Below are 22,863 nucleotides of genomic sequence, written 5' to 3'. Positions count from 1 at the left end.
CGGAGAACAGAAGTTGTCTGCTCTGAGCCACTGCACAGCACAGGGCCTGCCAGACAGGCAACGACAAAACATTTGTCCAGTTAATATATGCAAATTATACAAAGAACAAAATAGGGATTCTTAGTAGTCTTGGGGTTCTCTGAGCTAGGGTAGATCCAGCGCAGCACCTCAAATATCCAAGCTACAATCAAGGCTTTTTGGTTTAAGGTTTATGTTCTGATCATAAAAGGCAGACCCTACACTAGGTGCTGAGAGCACTGTGGTGAGAAAGCCCAGTGCCGGCCTCCACCAGCACACTCCATACCAGGGCAGACAACCAACTGAAAAAGGGCAATTACTATTTCAGGGTTAAGACAGCAATTAACCATATCCATTAATTTTCACTCTTTCCACTAAAGAACTCTCACTACAACACCTGTAAGTGGAAATTTTAAAGAGAAATAGTTTCAGATACACAAAGCCTCAAAAAATTTGCCTCCCCAGCACGCTTTTTGTAGGAAGCTACCAGAAGAGGTAAACAGCCAAAGAGAGCGGTGTCAACAAAGAAAGGCAATGTCCTGTGACGCAGAAGGCAGGGGACCCAAAACCCAAGAGAGGCAGACGGGTCCCCCAGGATGACCGTGAAGGGGAGGCCGGGGTCAGCTAAGCACCTGACTGGGGGCAGCCACTCCTGACAGGCAGGTCAGAAGGCACCAGGAGGCATTCCTTCCAGTGGTGAAGCTGACAGAGTATCTGATATTTCTGAGAGGAGATGAAGACAGTCATTAGGAATAATACACAGAAATAATACATTAAAAAGGCCAACAATAGTTTCAGGGAAAACAAAAGGTTGTATAAGAAAGGAAAATTAGTTATGTGCATTACATAGCTCAGCTGTGAAGAGCATTTAAATAGCCCTAAGGATGGTTATCTCAATACAGATCTAACCAAAATCACAATATCACTAAAAAGCGAGGGTGGGGATGGAGGAGAGGCGGGTGTGAGCAGGTAGGACAGGGTGGAAAAAGGAGAGCTCCATCCTCATCCTTCAGAGCAGAGCTAGTACCTGATCCCGAACTGAGAAATCAAGTGGAAGCGGCCACGTAAGTATCTGCCTAGAGATAAGGAGGTGAAGGTCAGAAGGTCCAGCTAAGAGGACAGCCTGACTGCTCCTGAGAAAGGTGAAACGCGGGGTATGGGGTGAGGGTTTGCTGTGTCTCATAATGAGTCTTAAAAACAATTTGATTCTCTGAAGTGTGCGCAAGGATAATTTTGAAAAATGTAAAAACCAAAGGGAAGCTGGAAAAGGAAAACTCTGGAGACAGTAAAAAGATCAAGGGTTGCCAGGGGTTCAGAAGGGGGGTGGGGGATGAACAGGTGGACATAGGGGAACGTCAGGGCAGTGAATAGTCTGTATGACACTGCAATGGTGGATACATGTCATTCTACATTTGTCAAAACCCACAGGATGGATGGATAACGCCATGAATAAACCCTAGTGCAAACTATGGACTTCAGTTGGTAATAATGTATCAATACTGGCTCATCAATTGTAACAGTGCGGCCACACTAAGGCAAGATGTTAATAGTAGGGAGGGGGGAGGGGAAGAGAGGGTCTGCAGCAACTCACTAATTCCCGCTCACATTTTCTATAACCCTAAAACTGCTCTAAAAAATAAAGTCAGGGCTTCCCTGGTGGCACAGTGGTTGGGAGTCTGCCTGCCGATGCAGGGGACACGGGTTCGTGCCCCGGTCCGGGAAGATCCCACATGCCGCGGAGTGGCTGGGCCCGTGAGCCATTGCCGCTGAGCCTGCGCTCCGCAACGGGAGAGGCCACAGCAGTGAGAGGCCCGCGTACCGCAAAATAAATAAATGAAGTCAAAAATTTTTTTTTTAACTTAAGGGAATGAAAAAAAAAAAAAACACAAAAAAAAGCAATTATACTACAGCATAATCAGAGGCTAAAATAGGGGTGAGTCCAAGGCATTTCACCCAGTCATGGAGATTTCTGGAAAAAGCAACGTTTAAGGTGAGGCCTTGAAGGAAGGTTGGAAGTTGGTCAAAGGAAAGTGGGGATGGAGGGACAATGACAAAGTGGCAGAAAGAAGAGGAGGGGCAAGAGGAGAAGGAAGAGGGGGTGACAGGGCCGGAGGTCAGAGGGCCGCGCCACAGGGGCTGGGAGTCTGTGCCCTGTGCATCCGTGCCAGCCGGTGATGCCAGGTGAGAATGCAGACCCTGGGCTGCTGGGTCTCCAAGAAAAGTCCAAAATCTCGACTTTGAACGTAAATCTAATTTTGAAACTATTCTATTTCCACACGCAGGCTCATACCAGATGGACCAAACAGAACGTTTCACAGGCGCGTGGCTCCCCGGTTCACAGCCTCTGGCGCACAGAGCCTCAGGCACGGAGTGTCCTGGTCTGAGCTGCACGAGCAGTGACAGGGCCAGGAAAGTGGGCCGACCCAGGACGAGAGGGCGGGCAGACAAGAGCTGCCCCGATGTGAGGGGCAGGAGAAGCTGGGTGGGCGATGACACGCCCGTTTCTGGTTGGTCTCGGAAGTGAACGTGAACACTGATCACGGGGGCAGGGAATACAGAACTGCTGACAGAAGGCAGGGGGCAGGATGCTGGGGAAAATACTATAAAGTCTTCCTGTGGACGTGTTGAACTTCAGACGTAAAGTCACAGCCCAGGGAAAACATCTAAAAGAAATGTAGTGGCTCGTCCTTTTTTTCTTTTCCTGGCCACATGGCACGCGGGATCTTAGTTCCCCGACCGGGGATCGAACCCGCACCCCCTGCAGCGGAAGAGCAGAGTCTTAACCACTAGACAGCCAGGGAAGTCCCTAGCATCTACTCTTAAGAGAGAATCACAGTGAGAAGAGAAGAGGGAGGAAAATCAACACCTAAGTCCCGGGGACTTTCCATCTGGATGTGGTCGACTGCACATTGACTGCACATCGACTACACATTTAGCGTAGCGCTTTGTCACAAACTGCCCACTAGTGGGGGCAGCCCCTGCTCAGTGGCCTTCCCACCCCTCCCTGCCCTCCTCCTACCCTCCGTCATCCTCGGCTTGGTCTTTCTAGAGCAATTCCTCTGTTATAACTCTCATTACGCTGCACTGTACTAGCCTCACCATTCTTCTCAGTCTCTCCCTCTAGACTGCAAGCCCCCTGAGGTCAGAGAGGTTGCCTTACCTCTGATGCTCCAGTAGCAAACACGGCACCCGGCTCATCAAGGAGCAGTTAACTTTTGTGTGTGTTCTGGATGAACTATAATTTCCGTGAGGGCAGGGATTGCGTTGAATCCCTGACTTATCTCCCTAAGCTTCTGTGGCCTGACCCACAGGAAATTGTTCCAGTCTAATATTCCAGGACTTTCAGGCAAGTCCACCCCATCCCCCTAGTGACAGAGATTTCCATTTTTCAAACACAGAAGATGAGTGATTCTCAGAGGAGAACCCAGATTAACACCCCAATAGCAGAGACAGTGTTTTCTCTCTATATCCACAGTACCCAGCATGAAAGTCTTCTTCCCAGACTAAATTCCTCAAGTTACAGCTTTAACCTACTTCCTTTTTACTTCTCCCAGGTAAAGGAAGAAAAAAGTTGATACTTCAATAAAAATTCTTCACATCCTCATGTAAAGTTGCTATGTCTTCCTTTAGCCTTTTCTCATTGAGGTTCACTGAGAGGCGCCTGTTGTCTGTCTGTGTGTCCATCTGTCCGGAGGCCTAGGCACAGCTCAGCTCACCTGCTGGAGCCCTTCAGTGATGGAAGTTACCGGAGCCATTCCACAGGTCAGGGACGAGAGCATGTACCCATCCGAGCCGATGGAACTGTTGAAATTTCCTTGCTAAAACAGAAGGAAAAGAAAAGACAGAGGCAATAGTAGCGACATGGGAAGGAATCAACTCAGTCACATTGGAAACAATGACGTGTGTCTGTTCACTTCAGGTAGGAGGAGAGGGTAACAAAGCACATGTCGCAGCTCAGAGCCGAACGTGGCCTCAGCAGATGGGCTGGGATGGCTGAACAGCCACTTCTCAAAATGTGGATCCATGGACCCTGAGTGTCCTGAGACCCTTCCACGAGGACAACACGATTGTCATGATGATACTAAGACGTTAAATGCCTTTTTCACCCAGTGACACTTGCACTGACAGGCAAAACTGCTGTCTCATTAGCACAGACCACACTGGTGGTGCCTCTCCACTGCCACACACACTTGCAGTGATAAATAAATACACAAAGAAAACAGAAATTGTTTAAATCTCCAAAAACTTTTTAAATGTCAGTTTTGCTTAAAAATGCCCTTGATAAAGCAGTAAAATTAATCGTTTTGTTAAATCTCAACCCTTGAGGACATGTCTTAATATTCTGTGACAAATCCACATGGAAGGGGACAGATGCCTTGAAGAAGAGCCCTCCTCCAACCGTAGTCAGGAAAGGTCCTGCTTTTTCTGCAGAACACTATTTTTACATGCAAGAACCATGGACGGACAATCTGTGGTTATTCAAACACGGGTATCCGGAAGATACTTCGCAGAAAATGAATGAAAGGACTGTCGCTTCAAGGAAAACTGGCAGCTTTTGTGATCAATGTTCAAATCTGAGATTTCAAGGAAAAATTAAGAATTGGGAAAATGTATCTGCCATTTTGAGACTGTCAGCTTCCCAATACAGAAAGACTTTTATAATAAGATCAGCAGTGATAGTAATGAATGTCATTTTTTTGATAACTCAAGGAATCCATATTTTCCAAATGACTAATGCATAATGTTACAAAACCATGAATGGGTACAAAACATTCAAAGTGCAAGGCAGACCAATGTAACATGTAACAGAGAACAAGAAGTTCATTGATAGAGTTTCAATTTCACATTGCAACTAACTTTTAAGAAACTACTATTCATCCAGTTTAGGTTTTATGTCCCTCCCAAAAAATAAATAAGAATGTGCACAATTATCTGAGAAGCCTATAACATATTCCTTCCCATTCCAACTATATGTCTCCGTAAGGCCAGATCTACTTTATATCCTTCATTCAAAATAACATGTTACAGCAGACCGAATGCAGAAGCTATGAGGATCCAGCTGTCCTCTATTAACACAGACATTAAAGAACCAGTGAAATGTAAAACAACACCACCCTTCTCACTAAATTTTGTTTTGAAAAATAATTTTTGTTATAAAAAATGCTCATTAAAATATAATGGATTTACCACTGTTATTTTAAATGAATACATATTTTTTAAATGACGCAGTTTCAATTTGTGATACGGCAAATATATAACCCATGGAAACAAAAGTTCTCTGGGGTTGTCGACAACTTTAGAGTCAAGAGATGAAAAAGCGTGAGAACCGCCAGATTAAATGAATCCTGCCAAAATACAAAGAGCTGCTTCGGATCATTAAAAACATGGAGTGTGTTTGCTTTGACTTGAGATAAGCAGGAAAAACAAAGTCCGCCCAATCCGCTGGTGCCCTCTTTCTATGCCTTTGAACACAATCAGGGCAAAGTTCTCCCCACTTCTGCAGATATTTTAATAGCCTTCGATGCTTCCTGTATTCTGCTCGGCTCAGCCTGAACATGCAGCGGCACGGACGTTCCTTCCAGGCCAAGGCCCAGCCTCCTGACGCTTCTCATTCCAATCGTCCCCAAATTTCCTAAATTCAACGGGTCCTAAGGTTTACAGACATCCCCTGTACATGTATACTTTTCTGCATGTGGGTTAACGGGAATGTTGCCAAAAAGCTTGCGGCACATACGCTGTCCTACAGAATAGCACCTGGTTTCTAAAAATACCATTTCTGACTCAGAATAAACTCGGTAGCCTGGAAGTGCATTAGCTGAGTTGACAGGATGATGGCCCAGTGGGCTTGTGGCACTTTCTTATTAGTAAACATTTGGGAAAAGGATACTGGGAAGCAGGAAGGTGAAAGAAACATCCTTCATCAACACATCTGGCAGTAAGACACCTAAAATAATCTAAAACTGAAAATACTGCAGGAACGAAGAGGACAACATGCCGCATACAGTATATAGTACATACCGTTTACACATCACAGGTTAAGTCTCATTTTCCTTTCAAAGAACCGAAGTTCTCAGACTGATCAATCTGTTCCTAAGATTAAGATATATTACTAGTTTCCAGAACCTACTAATCAACATGGAATCAACAAGGGAAGAAAAGTACAGTCTAATATTAGATATGATGAATTTAACTCACCACAAAACCCCAATAATTTATATTTTGAAATAAGCCCTGAGAAAAATATCTTTTTGGAAATACAGTACTGTTAACTATTAATAAAAGGAAACAAGGTTTTTACTTACTATGGCATCTTTAACAATTTGTTTGGCCACTTGTTCTGGTTTGCAAACAGATGTGGTCTCTGAAATAAGACGAGTCTCCAAAGGCTGAAGGTGAAAAAATGAGACATACCATTACTGCCCACCGAGTTAAAAAATAATTTTACAGCCCTCCTCCCCAAATTTATACATAATTCCAGTTTTCTGCCTTTGAACTGATTCCTGTTTTTAGAATTATCTCTATCTAGATTTCAAATCAGTTTACTGATTACTGGTTACTGTATAAAATTCAGCCCAGTAGCTGAAGCAAGACAAGGAGACCCCAGCTACTCTCTGTGGGATGTGTCTCAGTTCCAATGAGGACCATCAGAGCTTAAGTTTAAAAAATGAAAAAAAATACCTTGCCCTGTCTTTATTTTCATTTTTAAAAAATCTTCTTTGGAGCGACATGCAACACATGTGCTCAAAAATTCTTTAGAAGGGAGTTTCAGTTAGAAGTTTCAAAACTTAAGCCTTAAATGGCATGAAACAATAAATTTTATTTACCATGTAGGCTTGAAAAAATAAAATAAAATAAAAAACAGAACATATTTTCTTAAAATAGAATAGCACAGTGCTCATAAAAGTCAAGTGTTTCTTGATGAACCTAAATTAACAGAAAAGCCCTTTTTTTTTAACATCTTTATTGGAGTATAATTGCTTTACAATGGTGTGTTAGTTTCTGCTTTATAACAAAGTGAGTCAGCTATACATATACATATATGCCCATATCTCTTCTCTCTTGCGTCTCCCTCCCTCCCACCCTCCCTATCCCATCCCTCTAAGTGGTCAGAAAGCACCAAGCTGATCTCCCTGTGCTATGCGGCTGCTTCCCACTAGCTATCTATTTTACGTTTGGTCATGTATATATGTACATGCCACTCTCTCACTTTGTCACAGAAAAGCCCTTTTGAAGGTGCCACCATTGATTCTTCCAGACCCCCAGGCTAACATAACCGTGTATGGCCAGATACTCAGGAGATTTAAAGGCACTATGGCGCCCCCTACGGGACCCGCAGATCAAGGTAGAATTTTATTTACCCAAAGAAGTCAGCCTGACATTTTAGTGGAGGAAAAACAAAAAACCCCAATTTAACAACAAAATCAAATCTTCACAGGGAAATCACCGTCCTTTGTCAGCTTTGGCTTCTGCCTAAAAGACCACTTACCAAATGTTGCAAATCTGCTTAGCAGATTCCCCTTACTCATTTGGCTTAAATTTACTTCTTTGAAATAGTAGTAATTTTTAAGAGGCAGCACCAAAGAGAAATGAATAGGAGAAAAAGCTTCTAAATCATAAACATCTTGTTGCAAATATACAGCCCATGGAGCATAAGTGCCAATTTTTATGCTGTGCAGATTCACACTTACTAAGCATCACTATAAAAGAGAGGAAAACACATCAATACCAAGTTCAAGGGGATAAGTTCTGATTGATTCCTTTCTCCCCCACTTTGTTTGCTCAGAGAGTGCCTACCACGTGTCAAGGCAGGTTCATCTGAACAAAGTGCAGAGACGGCATTCAGCTCAGGATGACTGACAGTCACTGTATTAATGTTAGTGTCCAGAGGTGATGAACACTATAGAGAAAAATAAGGCCAGGGAAGAGGATTCACATCTCACGGGAGGGATACTTGAGATAACAGAGGGTCAGGGAAGTCCTCTCCAAGATGAAGGCTGTACAGAGATGGAAAGAAACACAGGAGGAAGATCCATTTGAATATCCAGAGAGAGGATGGCAAGAGCAAAGCCTGCAGGTGCGAACAGGCCAGGCAAGCTCAAGGAACAGACAGGGCTCCGGTGTGGCTAAGGCCAAGGAGAGGAGAAAATGCTGTGGACAGGTGGCCGAGGTCCAGTGTGGGACCCAAAAGGCTCGCGGCCTCTGGATTCTATTCCAGGCACGCTGGGAGCTAGGGGAGCTGCACTCTTTGATATACAGCCAACACCAACATGTGCTATTTAATTCTAACTTTAAATTACTTAAAATGAAATAAAATTAGAAATCCAGTGTCTTGGTCCCACTAGCTGCACTGCAAGTGTTCAACAGCCACAATGTGACTTCCATACAGGAGCGTGCAGGACCATTTCCACCATTCTAGAACATTCTACAGGACTGTGCTGTACAGGAGGTTTTGATCTTTTGGGTTTTTTTTTTTTTTTCAGTTTTGTTTTTTGGCTTTTTTTTTACACAAGAGGGGTTTGACCAGGGGAGTGACAAGACCTGACTTGGGCTTTAAAAGGATCACTAGCTACTTTATGAAGAACAGACCCCAGCGGGGTAAGAAAAGGAGCAGGCAGACCAGGCTGAAGACCATGAGAGAAGTTCAGGCAAAAACATCAGCGGTTCTCACTGCTGGGATGGTAGTGATATGTGCAGTTCAAAAAAAAAAAAAAAAGGTCTGATTTGGGATAAATTCTGAGAACAGAGCCCAGAGGATGTGCATGTCAGCTGGATGTGTGGTGTGAGAGGAGGAATCAAGGCTGGCCTCGCGGTTTCCAGCCTGAGCAGCTGGGGGAATGGTGGGCGCCGGGTAATGAGATGGAAAATAATAAGGGGGGAAGGAGAGGGAATCGCAAGTTTCGTTTTGTAAATGTTAAGTCTTAGGCGCCCATTAGACCCCCGTGTGGAGACAACGGATCAGCAACCATTTCAGGTGTTTAAATGTATTTAAGGCCAGGGGAGAAAATATTATTTTTAAAGAGTATTATCTTGTTAGTTAAAATACAAGTTGTACTCTCAATCAGAAAGCAAACACCTTATTAATTAAAGCTTGAAGATTCTTAGCAAAAATGGCCTTTGGAAATAGGGCTACATCCTCCAAGACTCTAAATGAAAGTTCCAGAAAGTTTGGAGACCTCTTGCAAGCACATAAATTGAAAGGAACTCAATTTTCTGACTGATGAAAATGCCCCCAGGCCTAAGGGTGGAAAGACAGAAAATGGGAAAACGGGTTTCCTACGTTCAAAACTCGAAACAGGGCACAGAGAGGCATACTTACCTTGGTTTTGTTTTCTTCTGCAAACCCGGGGGTGTCTGTGTCTGGTGGGTAGGCAACTGTGACATAAACATTATACGGCTTCACCTGCATTTCAGAGACAACATCGACCCCTTCAGTAAACAAGATACAATTTCGCATCCTCCCTTATCAACCTGCGCTGGCTGCCAGGCAGACATTCTAAATACGGCCCTGATTTTCTCAAAAGGTGGTGAGACCAACAGGGTGATTCTGTAAGAGAAGAACTACCACCAGGTGAATCAGGAAACTCCTGGCCCTGAAGATCATTTAGAAGTAAAGGCAGAAAGCTCACCCCAACCTCGATTCCAGAAAGCAGCTGGCCCTGAGCTAGGGAGACTCGCCTCCTTCTAAGTTCCTTCCGCTCCCGCTGGCCAGGGGCCTGGGAGCCACCCATGAGGAGAGCAGGTGATGCTAAGGGGGAATGCGCTCGTCCTCCCTGCCACCGCACACTTGGGCTCGGTGGCCAAGGCCACGGGACAGGTCTACTCCTCGGCCATCAGGAAGGAAAACAAGTTTGTTTTCCTTTACGGCTGCTTCTCAAACCCTCGTTATGTTGATTTCATTTACAAAATATATTGAGATCATTCAAATCCCTTCCCCAATGCCCTTCTTGCGCCCAGACCCGGGTCTAGAATTATATCCATCCCCTGAGAAGTGTGCTGGTTCAGGAACTCCCCTGCCAATGAGGGGCTCAGGGGTCACTTCCTCCACCACAGGGCCAGCAGGCAGGACGCTCCCCCGCGTGGACCCCCCAGGTCAGACCAGGACAACCTCACCTGTGAACCATCTCATCCCACATCTATACGTGCAAACTCCTTCCCAGCTTCTCTTCCCAGCTCCCTGGCTCTCTCTGGAACAGAATCCTAGGCTTGTTTACCTCACTGCTGGGTGTCCTCACTCATAAACACACCCCCGACAATTCTAGAAGATTCTCCTGCTGGTCGGACAGGACACACCTTTCCCACTGACCCCGTGCTCCACGCTCGTATCTTGCCCTGAGGCTTAGTGACGCTAAGCAGGATGGATTAAACCATCAGAATCTCTGCCATGACTTTTGTTTGCTTCTGGCTCACTGTTTAGCCACACGGAAACGCCTAAGGAAGTTGGCAGCGGACAGGCAGCTGGTCGTGAGGAAGACCACTGTGCGTCTTAAGGAAGCTGCAAGTGACAATACTATATTGCTTCCTCGTGCAACAGCCTCTGAGAGCATCCCAGGGTCCTGTGTCACATGTGGCTTTTTTTCTCCCTACTTCCTTCTGTGAAGCACGGTCCTCAGGGCCGCGGAGGAGCCGCAGGGGCAGGAGAAGCACGCAGGCAGGAGAGCCTGGCCAGCCAGCCCAGGAAGTGAAAGAGCAGAGGACGGTGTTCCTGCTGGTTCGGTTCCAGGCACCTAGGGCGTGAGAGTGCATTCACTCAGCATCGCCGGGGCATGCAGCTTCAAGGCCCAGCCGTGCTCGTCAATAGCTCTGGATTCGGCCCGGCAGTGAGGCTGATGAGCAAGCAATTCTTCTTCCATTTGTTTTTGAGATACTGACTTTAAAAACTGTCTCCCACGGCCCTGCCCTTTGCTGTGCACAGACCAGAGAGAAACACCACCAAAGAAAGAAAAGCCAATAAGCAGTAATTAGACAGCCCACCCAAAGCCTGAAGCTGACTGCTCAGACGCGGTCGCTTCTGCACTGCTCCCTCCCCGGCAGTGGTACTAAGCTAACATAAGACAGGATGTCAAAGCAGTGTTTCTCAAAGGCAAGGTTAAGGCTGAGCTTCCAAATGGTTAAAACAGCTTTCCAGAAGAGCTTTTTCCCGGGGTGGGCACAGATTGTCAGGGTTGGGAGAAACCAGTCCAATCCCTTTCTGGGTACTGGTATCCTCCCTACAATCATGGAGCCAAATGACCCTCTCAACCTATGGCTGGATACCTCCAGTGGCTAGTAACCTAACCGCTGTATTTATTTATCCAACAAATACTTACTGCATTATTACTGTGCCCTTGTGGAGCTTACAGTCCCCTGAAACCCTTGGTTCAATAATTTGTTAAAATCTATATAAACTATATCTACAACCTTCCTTTAATCGACTGATCCCATAACTCCGGCAGAAAAGGAAATGAGGTTAATTTGGCTTCACTGGTTCTTGCTAAGACAAGTGCTGACCCCTCAAGCCCACTTCTGCTAAGAATTTATAGCCAGGACTTCACTGATTCCCATTTACATAGCCCCTGTCTGCGTTTCCTTGTTCTGCTCACTGACCATTCTGTCTCCCCCACTGCTCTGCCCTAGTCCCATCCTGCTACCATTCCCACCCTTCTACCTGGCCTCATTCTCAATCAGAAAGACGCCCTACGTGCTCACGAACTGGCTTATTACCAAAATTATCTCACCTAAGGTGTGCTGTTCCTCATTCCATCAAAGCCAAGGCATGGGGGCTGGAGGAAGGATTACAGCTGTTGACATGAAGCTCCAGAACTTAAGCTTCGGCTTACTTGTGGGCCATGGCGGGAAAAGACAGGGTTGGGGGGCGGGGCATGAGGCCAAGGGAAATAGAAAGGGGGACACCTAGTTTTCTTTTACTTGGTCTCTGCTACCACATCTTTGGCTACACCCCACCTCAGAAGTCTGCTTTCCAAAAAGATCAACTTCTAAAATCTTTAAATGATGTATTTGTACCTAAAAGACTGAGTCAAAAAAGGACGACCAAAAAAAAAAGCCAACAAAGCATTCTTTCAAATTTAGTCATTGTATGTAAAACATTTCTAGGTCCAACTTTAGTCTGGGGGTCAAGGGCTGGGGTGGAGAGGAAGATTTAAGAGTTCATTAAACCAAAAAAGAATGATAAACAGCACTTAGAGTCTGACTAAGTCTAGAAGGTTTCATTCACAAAAACACAAAAATCACCTTGGCCAAACAGACCAAATGATCCAGGTTTCAAAAACAGGATAAGTTTGGATATGTTTGTAAGGAAACAATTGTTTTGATGCAAGTTCTGCTATGAACAAACTAGATTTTGATTACTGAATTTACTTCCCCTCAAACCTACTTTCCATGTACGTGTTTAGTTTTTTTTTTTTTTTAATTAATTTATTTATTTATTTATTTTTGGCTGCGTTGGGTTTTCGTTGCTGCGTGCAGGCTTTCTTTAGTTGCGGTGCACGGGCTTCTCATTGCGGTGGCTTCTCTTGTTGCAGAGCACGGGCTCTAGGCACGTGGGCTGAGTAGCTGTGGCACACGGGCTTGGTTGCTCTGCGGCATGTGGGATCTTCCCGGACCAGGGCTCGAACCTGTGCCCCCTGCCTTGGTAGGCAGATTCTTAACCACTGCGCCACCATGGAAGCCCTATGTGAGGGCATTTTTAATGGAGTCCAAGTACGGAGCGAAGTCAAGCTGACCAGCAAGTCCAGACCGGCCACTTGCAGCCTGTGAATCACGCGTGTCATCAGGAGGCTTCAGGGACTCGTCTGGACTAGCAGCTCCTGTCTTTTCCCTCTGCTTTATTAACATCTTCTTTCTACCCGAAAGGAAACCAGGCTGCCCGGATCATACACTTTGCCCTAAATGAGTGAATCCTGAAGTCGTTCTGCAAGACAAGACTCGGGGACAAAAAGCCCTCGTGCACAGACCTTTCAATTCCAAACTATTCCTTCTCCTACTGGGTTTCTGAGACCGATGTGAAGGGGTGAGGCAACCCCTGACCTGAATTATAGACACGTTACAGAGGCAGACAGGGAGCCAAAAGGCAGAACGAGAAGGCATGGACTTTGTTACTATTTCTGTCACAGGGTAATGACGTGGCTCTGAGCAACCCAATGGCTTTACTGAAGACTCAGTTTTATTATCTAGAAGGTGGCATAACAACATCTGCCTCGTATATTTCACAAAAGTGTTATAAAAATAAGACAGTTATTCATAAAGGGACTTTTCAAAGTAAAAACTACAAAAGAAATACCGGTGTTCTTGTTGGAAATTTCACAGGCATACGTGCCCCACAGGCTAAGCATATATGACAATGACCTGTCATTGATTAAGAGGATCAAGGACATTGATGACAATGAAATCTGTGGCTGGTTCCTCTACCATGTACCATCAAGGGCTCTTCTGGGGGCTCTCTGAATCAGGGGTCAGCAAGCTATGGCCCTTTCCCTGTGTTTTTACTGGCACATAGCCACACCCGTTCATTTAAATCTTGCACAAGGCTGCTTTCCTGCTATCCCAAGAGATGTGAGTAGCTGCATTAGGCACCATCTAGCCCTCAAAGGCTAAAATATTTATTCTCTGGCCCTTTACAGGAAAAAAATTTATCCACCCTTGATCTTAATCATTAAATGGGATTCTCAAATCACACTCTTACTATAAGAGGATTGGCCACAGTGAAGTTTCCTGTGGGCTTCTTAACATCATGATGTAGTGTTATATTTCAGTATACAGCTGACCCTTGAACAACGTGGAGGTCAGGGGCGCCGACTCCCTGCACAACCGAATTCCACGTATAACTTTCCAGGAGGCCCTCCGTACCCACAGAGCTGCATCCACGGATTCAACCAACCTCAGATCATGAGGTACTATAGTCTTTATTGAAAGAAATCCACAAATAAGTGGGCCTCCGCAGTTCAAACATGTGATGTTCAAGGTCAACTGTATATAGAAATAGAAAGAATTTTACCTTAAAGTACGTGATTTTGGAAAGATACGTGCGATGCTCTCCAAGCATCCCCATGTGACAACAACGCAGAAGTCTACTTCACGCAGCTGAGGAGGAAGGTTATACACATCTGACAAGTGCTTATTTTATGCTAATCCTAACCACATCCTCCTTCCACAAGATGTTCTATTCACTGTGAAGATAAAACGCACTCACATTCAATATTTCTTTAGGATATTAAAATATAAGTATCAGGAAAGCCAAATGCAATTTTTAGTTTCTCATTTTTACAAACAAGGAAACTGAGATCAAGCTAAATGAATCTGTCTAAAAACTGAGAGCTACACAGTAGCTCTTTCTTCAAACACGTTAGTTTTATTAGTCAGTCATAAAGGACAGACCTTTTTTGTTAAAGGGGTATCTTTAAAAATGTTAAAGAACAGCAACAACAAAAAGTTAAAGAATAAAATATCATACAAACACGCACACAGCATCAGGCCAGTAAAGGCACACCTCACTTCATTATGCTTTGCTTTACTGCGCTTTACGGCTATTGCATTTTTTACAAGTTGAAGGTTTGTGACAACCCTGCACTGAGCAAGTCTATTGGCAACATCTTTCCAACAGCATTTGCTCATTTCGTGTTTCTAAGACACATTTTGGTAATTCTCCCAATATTGCAAACTTTTTCATTATTATTACATTTGTTATGGTGATCTGAGATCAGTGATCTTCGATGTTATTACCAAGACCCACTGAAGGCTCAGATGATGGTTAACGTTTTTTAGCAATAAAGTATTTTTTAATTAAGGAATGAATGTACATTGTTTCTTTAGACATAATGCTATGCACTCTTAATGGACCACAGTACTGTGTAAACGTGGCTTTTATATGCACTGGGAAACCAAACAATTCATGTGACTCACTTTATTGCGATATTCACTTTATTGCATCCGGAACCGAACCCACAAAATCTCTGAGGTATGCCTGTAATGCTACAAAGATGTTAGTAGTGCTAACTGTGTATTAAATTTTTATGCAATGAAAAGCACGTTAACTGCAAAGTTCAGGGGTTGCATCAATTCTCCTTCACTAATGCCAAATCTACAAATCTCTAATTTAATACAATGACACGTGTAAGGAAGTTACAGACTAAAGGGGAACATATATTGCTGGGCTGACTGAAGACAGCTCTTACCTCCATCTGCAAAGCTTCCGCCAATCCCCTAATGGCAAACTTGGACGAAGAGTAGGCTGTGAAACCAAATAAGCCCAACTGCCCCGCCTGGGAGGACACGAAGACAATCCTGCCCACGCGGCGTTCCTTCATGGTGGTGATCACCGCTCGGCTGGGGTACACGCTGCCCAGGTAGTTGACGCTCATTAATCTCTGCAGGGAACAAAGAGGCCACGAGAACTAAGCAAGGTCAACGCCCCAAGGCTGCATCCCACGGGCATCCTGCCTTCTCACCAAGTCTGAGCTCGTCAGTGGAGCCCAAGTGACTGGGAGCTCAGCCGATCTGCTGAACGAATGAAGGCCTAATGATCCTGTAGGTGACCGTGACACACAGGACCTACCACTGGGAGCCTATTTCAATCTAGCCTTACATTCTCACAACGAGAGCACTTACATCTTTGCTGAAGACTGGTCAAAATTAGTCTTCTCCTTATAAAAAAGTACACTACATGTTACAGGTAACACTTTTCGAGAAACAGTTTTGAGGAAAGAGCTTCAAGTATTTCCAGCTCTATTAGTTCTAAGTGACAGGAAGACCACAAAGAGACGGGGACCAGGGTTGACAGCAGCGACTGTGGTGTAAAGCCTGGGCTCTACCATTTACTGCCTATTTGATGATGAACAGAAAAGTCAGACACTCTATTTCCTCAGTGACAACAGGGTTAATATGGGTGTGATCTCACAGGCCTGCAGCAAGGATTGAAAGAGGAAACACAAGGCAAGCGCCTGGCACAGCCCCTGACCTGCAGCAATTACTCAATAAATGTCGGCTCTTATATTATGATGGGTAAGAACTCACAGAGGCACCAAGATCTACTTTCCCCTCATCCTGGGAACTCTTAAAAACCTTACATTTTCAACCTGAAAGTCTCAGGATACTGCATTACAATGTTTCTATATTAAAAGTCTTGTAAAAATACTAGATCTATCACCATGTGAAACCAAACACTTCACTGGCAAACTTTAAGTCCATCATGAAATGTTAACTCAACAGCATTAAGTAACTTTTAGAAACAATGACCAGAAACACCAGCAGGCCAGGGGGAAATACTTAGTTTAAAAAAAGCAGAGGGCAGGGCTTCCCTGGTGGCGCAGTGGTTGAGAGCCCGCCTGCCGATGCAGGGGACACAGGTTCGTGCCCCGGTCCGGGAAGATCCCACATGCCGCGGAGCGGCTGGGCCCGTGAGCCAGGGAGAGGCCACAACAGTGAGAGGCCCGCGTACCGCAAAAAGAAAAAAAAAAGAAAAGCAGAGGGCAGACAGTATTTATACCGTGACTGCAACTATTTTGAATATTAAATAAAAGTACATGTGCACAGGTACAAAACCAAAGAAATGTAGAAAATTGTAAGTGACTATGTTAGGATTCTGGGATTCCCATTTTTCCCCCCCAAATGTTTTTTAATATCATTATATTGGTTTGACAAAAAAAGAAAGCATACTGAACCCATGTGTAAACCTTAGCTCCCTTCAGAGACCCCACTAAAATCTCAACAGAGATTTTTTTCAAGGCAAGAATCCACATGAGCAAAGAAAATCGCAGCAATGACATTTCGGACGTTGAAAAGAATGACGAGTGAGAACTAACCTGGCAGAAAGCTGAATGCGAGGTGAGGAGAAGATAAACTAAAAAAGCAAGATTAAACCACAGAAGCCCCAAAAGGCTCATGCAGCACACCAGGCACCGCTGGGGGCAGGAGGGCAGGCGTGGGGCTGGAGGACAGGAATGTGGACTGAGTCTGTTTAAAAAAGTCACATAGACAAACCCACCCACCGTCATAATCAGAGATTTCAGTACCCCACTTTCAATAATTGACAAACAAGCAGACACAAATCAGTAAGGAGACAGGAGCCCTGAACAATGTTATCGGCCAACTGGACCTAATCGACACTGATCGAACACTCCACCCAAAACAGCACAATACCACCAACCCTCGGTATCCATGGACGATTGGTTTCAGGACCCCCCCTCCCCCCGATACCAAAATCTGCAAATGCTCAAGTCCCTCATATAAATGGCATGGTACAGTCAGCTGTCTGTATCCTCGGATATGCGGGGCTGACCCTATATATTCTTTTCAAGTGCACAGGGAATGGCTATAAGATAAACTATATTCTGGGCTATAAAGCAAGTCTCAATAAATTCAAAAGGATTCAACTCATACAAAGTATGTTCGCTGACCACAATGGAATTCAACTGGAAATCAAAAAGAGAAAGATTTCTGGAAAATCCCCCAAATATTTAAAAACGAAGTAACACTTCTAAATAATCCAAGGGTCAAAGTGAAAATGGAAAGGGAAATTATACAATATTTTTAACTGAATGAAAATGAAAATACAACTTATCAAAATCTGTAGGATGCTGCTAGCGCAGAACTTAGGTGGAAATCCACAGCGCTAAATACCTGTGTTAGAAAAGGGAAAAAGCCTTAAATGGATGACCTCAGCTTCTGCCTAAAGAAACTATAAAAAGAAGAGCAACTTAAAACAAAAGTAAGCAGGAAAAAAAGTAATAAAAATAAAAGGAAATAAATGGAATAGAAAAAAAAATAGAAAAATCAATAAAGCCAAAAGCTGGTTGTTGAGAAGATCAACAAAATTGATAAATCTGTAGTCATACTGGTAGGAAAGAGAAGGAACACAAATTACCAATATCAAAAATGAGAGAGGTGACATCACTACAAACTCTACGGATGTTAAAATAATAATAAGGGAATATGATGAATAACTTTTGCCCATTCAATGACGTAGATGAAATGGACAAATTCCTTAAAAGAGACAAGCTACCAAAGGTCACTCCAAAAGAAACAGATAAAAAGATATAGATGTAGCCCTTCATCTGTTAAAGATAAAGTTAGAAACCTTCCCACAAAGGAAACCTCAGGCTTCACTGGTGAATTCTACCAAACCTTTAAAAAAGAATAAATCAATTCTACACAAATTCTTCCAGAGAATTGAAAAGGAGGGAATATTCCCCTCCTCATGCTATGAGGCCACCCTGACCCTTATACAAAAATCACAAAATAACATTACTAAACAGTACAGCTAATATCCCTCAAGAACAAAGAAAGGATAATAATAATCACAACCAAGCAGCGTTTATCCCAGGAATGCAAGGTTGGAAACATTTGGAAACTAGTCAATGTAATTCACTGTATTAACAAACTAAAAAAGAACTCTATGATCATCCCAATAGATGCAGAAAAAGCATCTGACAAAATTCAACATTCATTCCTTATAAAAACTCTCTGCAAACTAGGATAAACTACTAAACTTGATAAAGGGCATCTACCAAAAACAAAAAACAGGGAGTTCCCTGGTGGCCTAGTGGTTAGGATTCTGGGCTTTCACTGCTGTGGCCCTGGGTTCAACCCCTGGTCAGGGAACTGAGATCCTGTAAGCTGTGCAGTGCAGCCAAAAAAAAAAAAAAAAAAAAGAATTAAAAAAGAGAACAAAAACAAACTACAGCTAACATCATACTTAATAGTAAAAGACTGAGTGCTTTCTCCCTAAGGTCAGGAACACGACAAGAATGTCTGCTTTCACGAGCTTCTATTCAACACTGTACTGGAAGTTCCAGCCCATGGAATAAGGGTATGCAGATGGGAATGGAAGAAGTAACACTTGAAGATGACATGACCTTCCATGTAGAAAGTCCAGTGAGCGCTAGAATTAATAGTTGAGCTCAGCAACACTGCACGATCAGTACACAAAAATCAATTGTATTTTTCTATATTAGCAATGAACACTCAGAAACTGAAATGAAAAAAACCATTTACACTAACATCAAAAGACATGAAATACTGAAAAACAACGTGCAAGACCCATATGCTGAAAATTACAAAACACTGCTGAGAGAGATTAAAGAAAACTTAAGCTAAATAAATGGAGATATATATTATGTTATAAGGGTTAGAAGACTCAACATTATTAACATGTCTGTTCTCCCCAAATGGATCTACAGCAGCAGTGTAATCCCCATCAAAAACTACTCTCATTGATAGCTACAGGCAGATAAAACAAGATACAGCTCCAAGAACCCACAGAGAAAACCACTGAAAAGGAAAATTAAGAGAAGTGTGTTGGTGTTCCCCAAGACCACCTCCAGTGTGGGCGATTTGCTGGAAGGTCTCACGGGACTCTGCACACAGCTGTGCTCACGACTGAGGCTTATCACGGTGAAAGGACACAAAGCGAGACCAGCCGGGGCAAAAGGCACACCGGCCAAAGTCCAGAGGAAACCAGGAGCACATTTCCACGAGTCCTCTCCCTGTGGAGCCACAAAGGACATGCTTAATTTAAGTCCCCCGGCAATGAGTCATGACAGCACAAACTATTGTGTACCTGCGATTTACATGCATGTGAACTTCAGCAAAATTAAAATGAAAAAAATTCCAAACAAACCAAAGAACATAACTGAGATAGAATTCATCTTAAAGAAAAAGGAACTCTTATCTTCAGAAAATGCATCAAACGTGGTAGTGTTGTTCTAACAGGGGGTGTCGGTGATAAGCCCACACCTGGACTTGACCAGAACAAGGCAAGTGACCAGACCGAGGTGGGAGAGAGCAGAGAGGCGCGTGACAGCCTGCAAAGGGGACGCCCTCTGCAGCACAGTGGCCTCCTGCCTCCTCTCAGGGCAGCCAGGGGTAGAGGGGCGATGGCCAGAGACGGCGGGGCCCACAGCAAACCATCCCTGGAACGAGGCCCTGTCACCGGAATAGAGCAACAGGTTTGGGGTTAACCAGCCTTCCTCTTTAAAGCCCAGTCCTTTCAGAGGTGAGGCCAATTCCAACATCCCCTGTCTGCTGCTTAAGCCCCTGCGCCGTGCTGACCTCTGTTCTCACCGCCCTCACTCCACAGTGACCCACGCCGGCACCTCCATCCACTTCCCAACACCACCAACCCTTGTCTTAATCACCCTGACAGTCCTAAAAGTCTCCTGACACAGCAGGCAGAAAGAGCCTCTAAAAGCTGCGATGCAGATCTCACTACTCCCTAGCCTGGCTTAAACCCCTTCAGAGGTTTTCAACTGAAATCTAAAGTGGCCCCATCCCACATGCCCAGGGCTCAGGAAGCTCTGGCCTCCTGGCCTCCTAGTCAAGCTCCTGGAGTTTGCCCGGCTCTTTCCACCTCGGGGCCCCTGCAGCCACTGGCTCTCCGGACTGGATCTCCTTCTTGGTGTCTCTGCACCTGCCCTTTGGGTCACCTTCCACATTGTGTAAAAGAGCCTCCTCTTTTCCTTTCCCATTTCCTCTCCCCCGAGTATCAATACTTAGCGCATCTGTAATCACACTGCTGATAAGCTGGATCCTGCCTGGTCTGTCCCACCTTAGCTGGGCCAAGCCTTTATTCTCTCGCTCACCACAGCATCCCCGGGCCCTAGAACGACACTCGATTCACTAGAGGCTTTCTCGAATATTTGTGGGTTGAATGAATAAAAGACAAAGGACATTAATATTTACACACAGCTACCCTGAGCCAAGCATTATGCACCCAATTATGCTACTTCATCCTCATAGCCCTGGGAGCCGTACGTCCCATTCACAGAGATGGAGGCTGAGGATGGAGGAAAACCTGAGGCCAGAAGGAAGAAGAACGGTTTGCCTGAGACCACAGGTAGTAAATGGTTAGACTTGAAACCAGCTGTGCTAAGATTTAAAACTGGTTTAGTCTGATGCCAAAGGCCAGCTTTTCTCCTACTGTCCCATGCTGCTGGGGACAGAGCAACAAATAGTCTGTGTGCGTGGGTACTGGTGTGGGTGGGAAAGAAATCAGTTGTTTTTCTAAATGAAAGTGAGACAGAATGAGAGACAGGCAGACAGAAGGAAGGAGATAGTGTGCTGGAGACTGAAGGTTGAGAATAAAGTGAGTTTTTAAAAAAAAGATTAGATTTGTGCTTTTTTTTTAATATTTCAGCATATGCTTCATATTCTATACATGAATTTTACTTCTTCCTTCATCTCACCTGCTTCACGTTTTCTCCTTGTCATTGATACCCACACACAGTCACCTGGTCTTTTTTTTGGCCATACCGAGTGACACGCAGGATCTTAGTTCCCTGACCAGGGATCGAACCCGCACCCCCTGCAGTGGAAGCGCGGAGTCTTAACTACTGGACCGCCAGGGAAGTCCCACACAGTCACCTGGTCTTATACTCTTAGTTCCTTCTATTCTTCTCAGTTATAAATCCCCACAAATCATTCACTCCATTACCTTCGGACTTCCATCAGACACACAATTGGAAACAATCCCTCCCCTTCTGTCCCTGGACACACCCCACATCCTGAGGTCTTAGCTTTACAACTATGCATTTATTTATTACAGCCACATAACTACTTACACCTCCATCCTCTTTGCCGTCCACAACCGGTCAAGGTGAGTCTGCTGATTCTCCCTTTATATCATCTTTCACGCACACACGCATGCATGCACACACGCATGCACGCACGCACACATACTCCTCTTTCGCTGGCCGCCTCTGAAGTCTCTCCCCTCATCATTTCATACCTAGACTACAACTATTTCCCACAACTGATTTTTTACACAGCTGTTGAGAAAATCTTCAGAATCTCCCTGTCAATACTTAGAGATAATGGCATACAGGTCAAGACAACTATCTTTTATGCCGAGTTGATAAAGGAGCCTTAAGACACTAGAGTCCCCGCTACGGCATCCCTCTGCTTCCCTCTCCATCTGGACTCGCCTAGCTCGCCTAATCACAGAGTTTACGGTGCTTTCCCACAGTCCACCAGAAGCAAGATGTCCAAACTGCTGCTCTTGGAGTCTCCTCTTCCATAAGAGGGGGATGCATTTTAACTTCACAGAGCAAATCATTCAAAATCCATGGCTACCAGGAAGGCTCTAGAGACCAGCAAGAAAGAGATGGTTGATGCAATGTCAACAAAAGAAAAACATGTTTTGCACCTAAGAAAGCCTTCAGATCTGATGTGCGTTTCTTTGGCTGACCTTTTTAAAAACATAAATATGAATATGACGCATTATCTTTGTCTCTTGGTTTCAAAACTCTAGAGTCTGCTCTTCACCTTTTTTGGGTTTTCATTGTTAAAAACACTGATACTTGACAAGAAAATCCAGCCTCTCTTGGCGTACAAAGAGCTCTCTTGATGATATGACCTCAGTGAATCAACGCAGTAATCTGTGTCAGGTTGGAGGTTTCATTCCCATTTTACAGCTGAGGAAACCAAGGTCCAGAGACTTGTCTAAACTTCTAAGGTTGGATGGTCACTGTGACTAAAATCTTGTCCATCCTCTAGTTTTCTAAAGCTTCTGTTAAATCTGAACGCATTTCACCTATTTCATTCATAAAGCCTTAAGCCAGGAATGAGTCCTCCCTTTTAGTGCATGGGCTACCCCAATGAGGAAAAAACAAATTTTTACTTACTTCAAAAGTACTAACTTCAAGATCTTCAAATTTTCCTGCAAGTGACATTCCTGCACAGTTTACAAGCATGTCCACTGGGCCCAGTTTCTCCTGTGCCTGGAAAAATGTATCAGAGTGGGCATTAAGAAAGAGAAGAAAAGAATCCCTTAGTAGCCAATCAATGCCAATAAATAAAATCTATAAAACTATTAAATCTACAAGGAAGATATGTCAACTCCAAGCCACACACCAAAAT

General features: G+C 44.3%; 1 protein-coding gene across 1 annotated transcript in view; it reads right to left on the bottom strand.

Moving 5' to 3' along the window:
* Positions 1-22,863, bottom strand: part of KDSR (3-ketodihydrosphingosine reductase) — a 38,948-nt gene that overhangs the window by 4,074 nt on the left and 12,011 nt on the right. The window contains exons 5-9 of the mRNA XM_029230448.1: positions 22,629-22,724; positions 15,186-15,377; positions 9,335-9,418; positions 6,321-6,404; positions 3,735-3,836 (exon numbers count right to left, since the gene is read on the bottom strand). Coding sequence (XP_029086281.1) covers positions 3,735-3,836; positions 6,321-6,404; positions 9,335-9,418; positions 15,186-15,377; positions 22,629-22,724 — 558 coding nt within the window. The remainder of the gene's footprint in view (positions 1-3,734; positions 3,837-6,320; positions 6,405-9,334; positions 9,419-15,185; positions 15,378-22,628; positions 22,725-22,863) is intronic.

Source organism: Monodon monoceros, unplaced genomic scaffold, assembly GCF_005190385.1.
Source record: "Monodon monoceros isolate NGI ecotype Baffin Bay Population unplaced genomic scaffold, NGI_Narwhal_1 Super_Scaffold_1, whole genome shotgun sequence".
Taxonomy (NCBI): Eukaryota; Metazoa; Chordata; class Mammalia; order Artiodactyla; family Monodontidae; genus Monodon; species Monodon monoceros.
This window is presented reverse-complemented; position numbering and strand designations above follow the sequence as displayed.